A 14,881-nucleotide genomic window follows, 5' to 3' on the forward strand; every position below is an offset into this window, starting at 1 on the left:
TTTTCCAATGTCCAAAGTGGTATCTTGGAAAATGTCATAAAACTGTAGAAAGAACTTCTACATCAGAAAATGGCAAAAATTATTTCTGTAACTGCTCACTTAATATATCTGTACTCTCTTCCAGGGTATTTTTTTTATTTTCCAAACTCAAAGCAGCTTCATAATTACTGTGTGTTGAACACACACACAGTACCTCAGCTGAATGAAACATGCTTTTGTTCTGTCACAGGTGCTTATTCAGTTTATAAAATGGTGCATGTGAAGCTCAATTATCATGTCAAAATAGACAGAAAATAATTTATTTCTCAAGCTGCATGGAACAATTAAAAAGGACTTTTAAATGTTAGTCAATAACCTAAATTAAAGTCTAAATGCCTCAAGCTGAACAAAATCCAGTCAGTTTTTTTGTCTGAGGCAAACTGAATAATTCTATTGCCCTGAATTTGTTTGTTCATTTTTCATACAACCAAATAACAATAAAGATAGAACAGAAGCTTCAGGATTTTTTGCTTTAGGGCAACATTCTGTGCTGTGTGCTACAATGAGGAAAGTCTCACTGAAAGATTAGTCAGCTCACAGGCCTTTCATGGCGTTTTTAGAGGGAGCAACAAAAGAATTAAATCTTCACAGCAGGCCGGGATGTCTTTGACTCCCCAGGTCACATGACCACAGCTGGTTTCCAACTGAATCAGCTGTGTGTAGCTTTTGGCATAACTTTACAGCTAAATTGCATCCCTTACGAGATGCCTTAATTGCTCTGCACCCCTTCTCAACACTGTTACATTGTAGGATTTGTGCAGCTATATATCTACTCATATCTGATCTGATCTTTCTTGCCAATCGAGAAAAAATGGTGATTCTATGATGCAGCCCACCTCATCCTACAGATAAACCTAAAATGTGTTCAGAGGAGGGGCCTTAAATATTTCTGTTTCTTTCTGATGACCGGAAGATATCAGGAGGAGTAGCTCAGATGTAAATACCTATAATTCATTGACATGAATTCTATCCAACTATCAAGAAGCTCTTCCTTTTGATCCTTAAATTTGGGGTTGAATTATATAGCAGAAATAGTTACAGGCCAGGTTATCACCATTAAAACATCTCCTTAAATGCAATATTAGCCCTGCTGTCAATTTAGCCTTCATGGATTTTACACAGCAGCGATCGATCTGCCTCACTCACTCCAGAGTCCACTCGCATGAGGACTGGAAATGTTATCAAGGGGAAAAAGAATGTAGCTTTATCGTGCTGCTGGTGGATATGAGAAAGTAGTGTGAGTCAGCACTGCTGGTGAGTCCTCTCCACTGTCCATTCACTGAATTACCTTCAAGAAAATCAGTTCTCTGGATAAATCATCAGTTTATCCAGTCACAATAGAGTAGCAATAGGGAATATAATGTAGCTCTAATAATCTGGTAATAATTTTGCTCATGATGGCACCACTGATCATTGTAATACAACTTCTTCTGTAACATCTTCTGACTGACTCTCCAAATTAAGTGTCAAGTAATGTGTTATTCTTCTAAAGTGAGAAGCATTCCAGAAGGTGTTGATATTTTTAAAATTCCTCTTTTAACTGACTCAATAGCATGTCCTTTCACCTGCAGATCTGTGAAGCATAAGGAGAAATCAGACCCTGAAATAGTCTGTCTGCAATTTTCATTATCTGTCATGATATTTAATTCACTGCAGCTGTAACTTCAGTCTGATGTTTTCCCTGAAACTGAGAGGAAACTACAGTTTACAGATCATTAACTCTTCTTAAGTAACAATTTATGTCATAAAAGTGAGGGGTCTTCTGCTTTTGTAGATATAAGCTCAGAATTGCCAGAGGCTGGAACTACACAGATGGACAAATGATGTAGGATAGATTATTTGCTGTATAGCCCAATCTTAGCTTAATTTTCAGACACAATTTTAGATGAACGTAGGTGTTGGAGTTTTAAATACATGTTGTTATTTTTTTGATTAAAAGAATAAAATAAATGTTTATTGTTTTGTTACTGTCAGGATTCTTTTTGGAAGAAACAGCCAGACTAATTGATTTATAGTGTTACCATTACAAACCAGTGCATAATAATGAGCCAATGTTCACGTACTCGTATCCATATACATGAATCGTTGTTGGCTGGTGAATTCTCTTCCATTTCACAGCTTCTTTGGTATTTGTATTTGAGAAACTGTCTTGTGTAATGATAGTCTTCAGATTAATTGAAACTGGCTGAGTTCAATATATTTAATTGTGATTAATTCTCCATAGGGTTTTGTAAGTTCTAGCTGTTAGCACTGAAAATATTTGAATTTAATTTTTTTTCATGAAGTTTAATTCTTAGGTTGTAATCAGTATTTTTTCTCACAAATAACTTGCTCTTTATTCTGGCTAGTCGTACATTTATATATATAGAGAACATAAAAATAAATAATGGCATTTTCCATTTTATAGATACAGCATCTAATTAATGATTGGGATTCCATTGCTCTTTTTTCCACTCGGCCCAGTTGTGCTAGGACCTGTGTTGCTACCAAAGAAACAAAAAAAAAAATACGATGTCTGGCTAAATATATAATAATAACATAATGATATAATGTCGTCTGCTGGAAAAGCAACATGGTGAGCTGTAGGCAATCCAAGAGTAAAGTCATGACCCTGAATTTTAGAAAAGCCAACCTCCAACTCTTCAGGGAGTTAATCTATAGGACCCCCTGGGAAACTGCCCTCAGGGATGAGGGAGCAGAACAGAACTGGCAGATCTTTAAGGATGCTTTCCACAGAGCACAAGAGCTCTCGATCCCCAGGTGTAGGAAATCGGGTAAAGAGAGCAAGAGGCCAGCATGCCTGAGTTGAGACTTGCTGGTAAAACTAAAGGGCAAGTAAGAAATTCACAGGCACGGGAAGCAGAGACAGGTGTCCTGGGAAGAGTATAGGGACACTGATCGGTTGTGCAGAGATGGGATCAGGAAGGCTAAGGTACAGCCGGAGCTCAACTTAGCAGGGGACTCAAAGAATAACAAGAAGGGCTTCTACAGGTATGTCAACAAGAAAAGGAAGGTCAAAGAAAGTTTGCCCTCCCTCTGAGCAAGACCAGTGAAACTGGTAACTACAGACAAGGAGAAAGCTGAGGTACTTAACAACTGCTTCAGTATTCACTGGCAATCTCTCTTCCCACATTGCTTATGTGGAAAACTAATGGCAAGACAGGGACTGGGGGAGCAAAATACCTTACTGTAAGTGAGGATCAGGTTCATGACCATTTAAAGAAACTCAACAAACAGAAGTCTATGTGACCTCATGAGACGCATCTCAGACTCCCAAGGGAACTGACTAACATAGTTGCCAAGCCGCTCTCCATGATATTTGAGAAGTCATGGCAGTCAGGTGATGGTGAGTGGAAAAAAGGAAACGCAACACCCATTTTTAAAAAGGAGGATACTGGGAACTACTGACCTATCCACCTCACTTCTGTGTCTGGGAAGATCAAAGAACAGATCCTTCTAGAAGCTCTTCTAAGGCACATGAGGAAGGGGAGGTGATTTGAGACAACTAGCATGGCTTCACCAAGGGCAAATCTTACCTGATCAAACTAGTGGTCTTCTACAAGGGAGTAACTACATCAGTGGGCAAAGGAAGGGCTATCCTTGATGTCTGTCTGGACTTCTGTAAAGCCTTTTACACGGTCCCCCACAACATAATTCTCTCTAAATTGGGGAGATATGGATTTGATGGGTGGACTGTCCGGTCGATGAGGAACTGGCCGGATGCTCACACACAGAGATCAATGGAACAATATCTAGATGGACACCAGTAAAAAGTGATGTCCCTCAGGGTTCCATACTTGGACCAGTACTGTTTAACATCTTCATCAATGATATAGACATTAGAAAAGAGTGTACCCTGAGCAAGATTGCAGATGACACCAGTTGACACACCTGAGGGACAGGATGCCATCCAGAGAGACCTGGACAAGCTTGAGAAATGGACTCATGTGAACCTCATCAGATTTAACAAGAGCAACTGCAAGGTCCTGCACCTGGGTTGGGGCAACCCCTGGTATCACAACAGATTGGCAGATGAAGGGATTGAGAGCAGCCCTGCTGAGAAGGACTTGAGGGTACTAGGGGATGAGAGACTGGACATGAACTGGCAATGTGTGCTTGCAGCCCAGAAGGCCAATTGCATCTTGGGCTGCGTCAAAAGGAGTGTGGCTAGTAGGTGATTCTGCCTCTCTGCTCTGGTGAGACCCCATGTGGAGTCCTGCATCCAGCTCCAGAGCCTTCAGTACAAGAAAGACATGGACCTGTTGGAGAGGGTCTAGAGGAGGCCACCAAGATGATCAGAGGGCTGGAACAGCTCTACCATGAGGACAGGCTGAGGGAGTTGGGGTTGTTCAGTCTGGAAAATGCCCCAGAGAGACCTTATTGAAGCCTTTGAGTACTTAAAAGGGGCCAATAAGAAAGATGGGGACAGAGGTTTTAGAAGGGCCTGTTGTGATAGGACAAGGGACAATGGTTTTAAACTAAAAGAGGGGAGATTGAGGTTAGACAAGAGGAAGAAATGTTTTACAATGAGGGTGGTGAAATACTGGAAGAGGTTGCCCAGAGAGGAGGTAGATGCCCCGTCACTAGAAACATTCAAGGTCAGGCTGCAAATTCTCTGTCATATCTCTCCGTGCATGAAGCAACCCAGGTACTCTAGGCCATCTCAAATGGCACTAGACAACGACGTCCAGAAAATTGAATCAAACCTCTAACATGCAAATTACTACTGAGGACCCTAGACACCTTATTACAGAAAAAAAAAAAGCCCTAAATTTGTTGATATCTATACTGAGTTGCATGAATCTGGAGCCAAAAGGCACCCAAATTCCGGAGTAAGTTTGTTCAAATGAGCTTTATCTGATCACAGTATGCCATGATATTTAAAGCAATTCTTTTATTTATTCTTGTTGAACCTCTATTGTTCATTAAACCACTTGATTATAAACTATTTAGTGATTCACAAAATCTGTTCTGGAAAGACAGTATTTCAGCCTCTGAAGAAGTATGTTATTTCAGTCTACTATTACGACAGTAGAAAATGGTCTAATATATGTCATATCTATTAGTATCCATCCTTCCCAAGGAGAAAGGTCTAAAAATGCATGAGGATAAGGTAAATGATAAAATTATTTGCAAATTACCTGAAAAATTGTTTGTAATGTCTAGTGGAGGAGGTTATACCAGTAACCTTAAAAGGAATAAAACGAAACAGATGAATGGAACAGTGGTATATAAAAAAAACCTCAAGCAGATCCATGGCTCTAAAGAAGAAATATTAAAGATACTCATACTATAGCTTTAGAAATATTCTAAATGAAATTTTGCTGGTGATGTTTCTTTGTTTGGGGTTTTTTTCTGAGATGTATATATTTCTCTATTATCATTATTATTATTAATAATATTATCAACTATTTCTGCTTGTAGCTATACTGCCTTCATGGATGGTTGAAGTGGGTGGAGAACATTAATCTCTAAACATTAATCATATATAATATGACTTTGTTCTGTTATTTCAACTACCTTGACAGAAAGAAGAGTGCAAGCTATTTTCCTGGGGTTTAATTTTGCTCTCATTTGTTATCTTAGAAATGCCTGACTCATTTACCTAATTTTTTGAGGATGATTTAAACCTACATTGAGATGTGAGCAAGACATTTTTTAAGGCCTTTATTTAAGGTGAAAAAAGCCTGAATGTTTTTTAAACAAATCCAGTTGATAGCTTGCATAATTTTGCTAGCAGGGAATGCACCAAGGCACCAAGCTTTTACTTCCTTTTCACTTGGAACCAGTGGAAAGAAAAGTAACAGCTCATGAGAGAACTCATGTGAGAACCTGAGTTGAGGGGTTTTAGCTGTAAAATGCACTCAAGATTTTTACAGCAGAGAATACTTTGTCTTTAATCATGTAACAAATTAGGAAAAGGATATTTGTTGAGGCATAGTTACATTTAGGGGCTGTATCTATACTGCTAAATAGGAGAAGGATGAACAATGAGAGCACACACTGTTTCATGTTCCCAGTGCTTACAATTAACCTCTTTAATAAAAAGATTTACCTTAGTGGGAACTGGTTGGAATAATCCAAAACAGATGTAAGTTATGAAGACTGAGAAAGCACAGAATCATAAAATAGTTTGTGTTGGAAGGGACTTTGAAAGGTCATCTAGTCCAACACCCCCTACAATGAGCAGGGACTATGTCAACATTCAGTATCTATTGCTCTAGCTCATTCCCTGGTTCTCTTTTATTCAGTACTGAAGAGATTAAAAAAAAAAAAAAATTGTATCTGTTGTATTAAATAAAATTAGTCCAGGATTATAAGTGTCCTGCTTGCCAGAGCAGAACAACCATATCCAAGCTGCCTGTTGGGAACAGTCCCTAGTCTATGCTAAAGGTTCAAACTGGGGTCAAACATTTTTTGTGGATAGTGCTTATTGTGTCAGTTCAAATTTGTGGAGGCCAGAAAGCATGCTGATGATGGAACAAAATGGACAACGTATGCTTGTGATTGGACCCACAACCTGCCTTGGTTGAACTGCACCTTCAGTGGAAATTATTAGCCATTGCTACCTATTTCAGTAGTTAGCTTTCTCTGAAAATTTTGTTTGCCTACTAAATGGTCTTGAGCACTACGTAAATAACTACCAAGAAGAAATTTTGAAGTACTAATATAATAATAAGATGGGTAATTCCTGTTTCTAATATTCAAGCAATAACTGCTTTGATCCTGGGGTAGTAAATGTGTATCAAGAAAGCACAAAAGGTGTTGGAGCTGTGTGGTGCAGTGCTGGCTCCCAGCCACCTTCCTGATTCTTCCTTGTGCTCAGTGTGCAGAATGAATGTCTGTTTCTCTCTGTGTTCAGATCAGTTGGCTTAGACTGGACAAAAATGTTGTATTACTTCCATCAGAATTTCAGACTGCTGTTTGGCTGGTGGTTTTATGGAGTGGAATGAGTTTGCAGGCTTGAAACTCAGATTTTTAGCCTTGGATTTTGGGCAGAAAGCAATGGGTTGGGCACAGCAGTGTGTGCATTTCTTGTACTCTTTGCATCATCTCAGGGATGTGAAGGCTATAGCTGGTTAGGAATCTCATTTTCTCTTTGAAAACCTCACTGAAAAAGCAAAAAGTTAAAAAGGGCTCTTGTACTTCACACAAAACTATATCTTTTAATTGAAAAACAAACAAACAAAAAACAACAAAACAAAGGAAGAAAAAAACAAACTACAGGGCACTATCATGAGGGACTAACAGAGTTGTAATACTATTTATCTAAATAGCAGTCTCCACGATAAGCTGGACTTCTAATTTGGAATAGGAATACACATTTTTTGTTAATGATCTTTTGCATTATTGGAAACACAAACCTGCAGGACATTCTGGACTGTAGAGACATGAGTAGCTTTTAAATGAGATCACTAAAGAAAAATACTGCATTTTTAAGTATTCAGATATGTAATGCTAAGCAGAGGAATAAACTTTAGCATAGTTTATTCCTCTCATTTGAAAGAGTTCAAAATAGTCATACATCTAGAAATAATTCTTCTAGGTTTGATTTGATTAGGTAAATTGGATTCACAGCTGGGCTCCTTTGGGATTCCCTCCACAAGTACTTGTGATACGCACTTAAACGAAAGAGAGGAAATATTATGACTGAGCTTGGTTTCACATTGACTGCAACAGAGTACCATGAAGATATTTTTATTGAAAAATAATAAAATAAAATTCATATAAAATCAATGTTTCCCCAGAAGGTATATGATGTGTAGGATAATAGGATACTAGATTTTTGTTGAAAGAGAACCAACATCACATCAGTTTCAATAGTGTAAACATAAGTTCCCTTGCCTTTCAGTGTTCATCATTCATGACAGATGAAATCACTTGTAACTTCCTCCAAGCACAGGAATGTAAAAAATTCTTCTCATCTAAAACAGATTTACCTATATGAATTCATAGACTTTTGAGAGCTAGAAGGAATCATTTTGGCTATTTTGTCTAACCTCCTGTATACCCTGTCCTTGAACCTCTGAATCAATTCATACTTTAGTACCAAAACCTATTTGATCCAGATTATTTATTTGTTTATTTATTTGTTTTACAAGTACCTGACAAAAACTATTAATAAATTATTTTGATTTAGATAAACCTTCATTAAAAATAATTTTGATAGTATAGTTTTGTTTTATTCACTTTGAATGTGTAAATAAAATGTTTTCATTCATTTGCTATTTTCATATGCTTTGACCTGCTACGCAAGTCTGTCAAATTTGTAATTGCCATGTAGGCATTTACAAGACTGGTTAAATAAATTCGTGAGGTTTTTTTTATTTTGTTTTTGTTTTTTTTTTTTAGTGTACTAAAGGATGAGCTCTTTCGTTAAAAATGAAAGTATTTTTTTCCTTTTTGACGGCTGTAATAGAACTCAGTTCTGTGCTGTCCTTTCTGAACTGAAGAAACAAGAACTGGATTTAGGAATAATATCACATCACTAATATGACCTAGTATTCCTATTTCTATCCCCAAAGATATCCCATTAAAATCTTTGGCTAGAACACTATTCTTGATAATTCATAGTCTGCTGGCTATCCAGGACACCCACAATTATTTTACAGAACAGTATATTTTGTCTTCTACTATGCATGTAATACAATATTTAGGCTTGCAAATTTGCATTTGTCTGTATTTTATTATACTATGTGTTTAAAAATTCATTCAGTTGCCTGGCTTACCAGATGAGGTATTTTCTTAGTTTGTCCCTTCTCTTTGTTATTTAGTAGTTCTCCAGTTCTTGTAGCAGTGAAAGGTTTATCATTAATGTTTTGTGTTTAATACTGCTTTCCAGGTCATTGATAAAAACCTTAAATAATCTTGAAAAATTACCAGACCCTGTAAGACTGTAGGTCAACCATACATTCTTAGTGATGATTTCCCTAATTATGCTTACACCCTGAGATTCGTCAGGAAGCTTCTAACACCCTTATAGATGTTTCTGTAGCTGCTGTAAGCAGTTCTTTTTCTTACTGAAATGTTACGTAGTACCAAGTTGTATATTTACACAGGCCGGTAAGTACTTTAATACAACAATGTAAGTTCTGTCAGGCAAACATATATTTTAATTTTAAAAGATGAAATTGCACAAAATATATTAATGTTTCTTTTTGGTATTATAACCTTTTTCAAAATTGCTACTTTTAACAGTGTTCCACTAAGCCATCAGTGAAAATCCCAAAGGGCTTTTAAGCAATTGGGCAGTGAAAGATCTGAGCTGGAGGCCCAGCTTCCCAAATCTACATACTCAAGATGTGAAGTTGCAGACTCCAAAGAACCTTTCTTATACATGAATCATTCAACTGTGCACATGTACCACAGTAGCTGTAAGAAAACACAAACTTTCTGTGAAAAAAAAATCCCCCGTCAGAGGGCATGTTTTTCATATAAAAATTTTAGCTCAACAAGTTTTCACTGAAATTAAGGGAAAGGTCCAGCAAATCTAGCCTGGCATATTGGCATACCTACTGCAATCTCAGTCAAACCAACGTTATTGCCAATACTGTTTGCTGCCATTTTCATTGAAACTGAAAGACGATGCACAATTAAGATTTATTTTTCTTTAAAGACAGACATTTGATAGATTAGAAAACCTTTTTGGACACCTAAAAGAAAGAGAGATGGTTTTAACCTGTGATACAAAGGGAAGAACATTTATTGTACTAGCTTTTTGGGGCACATGTTATACACCTAGTAATCCTCCTTATTCTGCTGGAAGAGCCAGTAAGTGTATACAACAAAATTGTCTAGTCAGAACTGTGGGTTTTTTTCCTCTTAAATAATAGCTTTATAAAAAATTGCAGCACAACAGAATTATAATTTTAAATACCCTTTATCTGTATTTCTAATGTGAATCAAGCTAGCTTTGGTGAAGTACATGGAATGTATAAATTTAATAATGAATTTATATTAGATCTAAGGCATGCGTAGTAGAGAACCAGCACTGAGATTTATGAACTAATATGGAGACAATAGTTCTCCTTGTACAATTAAGGAGCCTGAAGAGAATAGCAAAATCCAAATTACAAATGAACTAGTTAATTCCTAATTCTCTACTCTTTCAAGTACAGTGAAAAGTTTAGAAAAAGTTGAACACTTTTTCAACCTTGAACCTACATTTAAAACAATTACAGAATCACAGAATGGTTAGTGTTGGAAGGAACCTCTGGAGATCATCTAGTCCAAACCACCTGCTAAAGCAGGTACACCTAGAGAATTGTACAGGAATGTGTCCAGGTGGATCTTGAATGTCTCCAGAGAATGAGACTCCACAACCTCTTGGGCAGCCTGTTCCAGTGCTCTGTCACCCTCACAGTAAAGAAGTTTTTCCCCATGTGCAGGTGGAACCTCCTATGCTTCAGTCTATGCCCGTTGCCCCTTATCCTGTCATTAGGCACTACTGAAAGGAGTCTGGTCCCATCTTCTTGACACCCACCCAGCTCTCTAAGTGTCTCCTCATAAGAAAGGTGCTCTAGGCCCCTACTCATCTTTGTCACCCACCGCTGGACTCCCTCCAGTAATGCCGTATCCTTCTTAAACTAGGGAGCCCAGAACTGGATGCAGTACTCCAGATGCAGCCTCACCAGAGCAGAATAGAGGGGGAGGACAACCTTCCTCGACCTACTGGTCAGGCTTTTCCTAATGCACCCCAGGATACCATTGATCTTCTTGCCCACAAGGGCACATTGTTTACTCACGGTGAACCTGGGTTGACTCATGGTCACCCCAAGTCCTTCTCTGCAGTGCTGCTTTCCAGCAGGTCCGCCCCTAACCTGTACTGGTGCCTGGGGTTATTCTTCCCCAGGTGCAGGACCATGCACTTGCCCTCGTTGAATTTCATCAGGTTCTCCTCTGCCCAGTCCTCTAGCCTGTCCAGGTCTTGCTGAATGACAGCACAGCCTTCTGGTGTGTCAGTCCTTCCTCCCAGTTCGATATCATTGGCAAACTTGCTGAGGGTGCACTCAGTCTCTTCATCCAGGTCATTGATGAACAGGTTGAACAGAACTGGACCTAACACTGACCCCTGGGGAGCCTGACTAAGAACAATCTTCAATCAGACTTTGCACAATTGATCACAACCCTCTGAGCTCTGCCATCCAACCAGTTCTTGCCTATGAAAATGTTGTGAGGGACAGTGTCTAAAACCTTGCTGAAGTCAAGGTAGATGACATCCACTGCTCATCTACCCATCCAGTCATACTATCATAGAAGGCTACCTGTTTGGTCAAACATGATTTCCCTTTGGTAAACCCATGCTGACTACTCCTGATAACCTTGTTTTCCTCCACATTCGTGGAGATGACGTCCAGAATGAGCAGTTCACCTTTCCAGGGAAGCAGGTGAGGCTGACTGGCCTGTAGTTTCCTGGGTCATTCTGCTCACCCTTTTTGAAGACTGGAATGACATTGACTTTCCTCCAGTCCTCAGGCACCTCTCCTGTTCTTCAAGACCTTTCAAAGACGATGAAAAGTGGCTTTGCACTAACATCTGCTAACTCTCTCAGCACTCGTGGGTGCATCGCATCAGAGCCCATGGATTTGTGGATGTCCAACTTGTCTAAACAATCTTTAACCTGATCTTCCTCAACCAACGAAAAGTCAGACTTTCCTATCTCTAGGGTCTGGGATACCTGAGTGCCGGTCTTAGCAGTAAAGATGGAAGTGAAAAAGGCATTCAGTAACTCTGCCTTCTCTGTACCATCTGTCACCAGGGAACCCTCCTCATTCCCTGATGTTCCTTTTGCTGCTGATGTACTTGAAGAAGCCCTTCTTGTTGCCCTTGACATCCATGGCCAGATTTGCTTCCAAGTGGAGCTTGGCCTTTGTCACCGCATCCCTGCGTACTCTAATGGCCTCCTTGTATTCCTCCCAGGTGGTCTGTCCCTCTTGCCACGTTACATAAACCTCCTTCTTCCGCCTGAATTTTGACTGGAGTTCTTTACTCATCCATGCTGGCCTCTTACTCCCTTTACTTGATTTCTTCCTCACAGAGATGCGTCCCTCTTGTGCTTGGAGGAAGTGATACTTGAATATTAGACAGCTCTCTTGGACTCCCCGCTACCTTCTAGAGCCCTTCTAGAGCCCGATGTAGTGAGAATGTCTCGGTTTTCAGATCTCTAGCTATAAGCAGGGTTAAAAACAAGGAAGAGAACATAACTACTCTGGACTGAAATTTAGAGAAGCAGCAAAATACAGAGACCTTATAGACCCAATAAATTTTTAAGACTGAGACAGAGATACAGAATGTAGAGGGGGATGCATGCTCTCAGGCTGAAAAAATGTGTGTAAATATATATATACACACTCTATACTATGGAAAATTTGGCAGCAACTCTTGTTAGAAAAACTGTCTTGCTGGAGGTTCATTCCCACATTTATACCACAGAGCTCAGGGATAAAGAATGCCCTATCATACAGCTGGCTATGGAGCTGTTTCATGATTTGAACTTGGCCAAAAAAAAAAAAAGTGTCCTGTTTAACTGGACGTATTTCATTAAACTGGCTGTATTTTCTTTGCATCAATACTATGTTGGCAGAAGTATGGCATGGACTACACAATGCGCAGACAGTAGGGCAGCTATGCAAAGGAACTTTTTTCTTTTATCTGTATATTTTGTCTTTCAGGTAACATATTACTCTCTCATAAAGCTTTTGAATCAAAAGTGCTTCATATATTGGTTCTGCTGATTCAGTGGTGAATGGCATTCTCCTATTCTTACACACGGCTTGTTGCAAGTGGCTTTTATTAGGCTACTGAGATTTCTCTGAGTGATGACTTTATAGTAGTGATTAAAATATTTTTGCTGTGCACTGTATAGCACTTAACAGATCAAGTAGTCTGGGAAGTGGCTCCATACTCCATTAATAAACTCAGTATATTACCTGGAAACATGAACCCAGCAACTTGCTTAAACCACAAAGCAACAAAATTTTTGAAGATATAAAACAATTGAGTCTGTTTCAGATCAATTAGTAGCTACTTCTAGAAGAAAAAAAGCATCTGATTATTAAATTAGAGAATTTGAGCCAGCAAAACTTTGACTAGTTTAAAGAAATCTTGCTAGATTGAAGCAGGTGCAATGTACGAGCCTCCACCAGGTAATATTTTGGACTAGATAAAGTTGTTAGAATTCTTAGCATTTGTAAGAATCTGTTTCTTTAGAGATTATGAAGTTTCTATGTATCTAACATATAAAAAGCTGGATGACAGCATTTGTATATTTGCTAAATGAAAGAAATAAACATAATTCAGGTGATTGCTCAGCTCTGCTCAACAGAATGGAGAAATAAGTTAAACTTTGAAATCTCTGCCTACTGTCTTGTAGACCATGCTGGCATTATTGGCCATGTCTATAGTGATAAATAAAAAGGACGCCTCTCTTAATAGTTCTCACTGAACAATGCCTGGATGTGATTTGGGAAAAAGGTCTCTCCAGGCTACACTTACTCCAACTGTAGTAGCTTGTGTGTTTTGGATTAATTTTTTGAAAACAAACAAATAAAAAACTCCCAACTAGCAACAAACAAGCAAAACTCACAAAAATCCCAAAGCAAACCAAAACAACAACGATTAAAAAAACACACAAAAATAGCTCAAGCAAACGAAACCAAACCAAACCAAACCAAACCAAACCAAACCAAACCAAACCAAACCAAACCAAACCAAACCAAACCAAACCAAACCTAAAAAAACCCAAACATAATTCTTATTCTGCAGATCCTGGAGTTTTGTTTTTAAATCAGGTAATTACTAGCGAGACATGTATGAAATTTCGGGTACTGACTGAAGTTTTCCATAGGTAGTACTAACTTGCATATCATATCTTGTCTTCAGCTGTTACAGGGTAAATCATTTCCTAAATATGATAAATGGGATCTCCAACAAACAGGCAGTGGTGGAGATGTGGATGAACAAATCAGTGGAGACTGTGATGATGAAGATGGCTGTGGAGGATCAGGAAGTGGAGAAGTTAAAAGAGTCCTGAAAATTGCAGACCGTAAGTCCATGATTCTGTTTTCTTCATTCATTTAAACACCAAATCGGCAAAATTTCCACTAAGAAATGTCACTGAATTGTCTTGGTAAAGGTGTGGAAAAGTTGTCTGTATAATGTTTCCAAGATTTACAGGAACAGAACTGCAATTATATTATTTCTATGAGCATGGAATGAACACGAGTATCAATTTCATCATGACACGTTAATACATATTTGGCATAATGTAGACTGACCTCAAGACGTTATTTTAGTCAAAGAAAAGTTGTTATAATGACATGTCCCTGTGAGTCACTACTTAAACATAAAAGGTTTGGCAGTTAAATAGGGAAATTGTTCTAATTGTTCATGAAACCATGAGAGAATATAAGGTTTGGTTGTGGTACCTGAATTTCACAGAGAAATATTGGAACCAATGAACTGTAGCCCAATCAACGCCAATGCCATTATTACTTCTTACACTTTTTCCTGCTTTTCTCACTTTTTTTTTTTTTAATTTTTTTTTTTTTTTGGGGGGAGGACAGACAGGGATGTTTGTTTGCTTGTCTGTTTGTTTCTTTTCTGAAGCATATTTGTAACAATTTTGTTCAAAAAAATAATTTGTGCATTTCAGTGGTATGGATCTGTGAGCTTGAGCAATTGGACTGAAGCACAAGTAGGTTAACTACTTCTCTGCATCAGGAAGTTATACTGCATGTCTTGCTTCCATTCCCAGTGTAGAAATTTAAGCAGAAATTATAGGATTAGGTGCCTGGTATCATCAAAATTGCATTTATCCATTTTACAATTTTTTTTTTTGGCA

The 14,881-nt window shown here is 38.4% G+C and overlaps 1 protein-coding gene across 2 annotated transcripts in view; it reads left to right on the forward strand.

The window, feature by feature from the left end:
* GPC5 (glypican 5) overlaps positions 1–14,881 on the forward strand; it is a 668,409-nt gene that overhangs the window by 343,901 nt on the left and 309,627 nt on the right. For both annotated transcript variants that reach the window (XM_065844183.2, XM_071806651.1), the window contains one exon: positions 13,921–14,083. In XM_065844183.2, coding sequence (XP_065700255.2) covers positions 13,921–14,083 — 163 coding nt within the window. The remainder of the gene's footprint in view (positions 1–13,920; positions 14,084–14,881) is intronic.

Source organism: Patagioenas fasciata, chromosome 1, assembly GCF_037038585.1.
Source record: "Patagioenas fasciata isolate bPatFas1 chromosome 1, bPatFas1.hap1, whole genome shotgun sequence".
Classification (NCBI taxonomy): Eukaryota; Metazoa; Chordata; class Aves; order Columbiformes; family Columbidae; genus Patagioenas; species Patagioenas fasciata.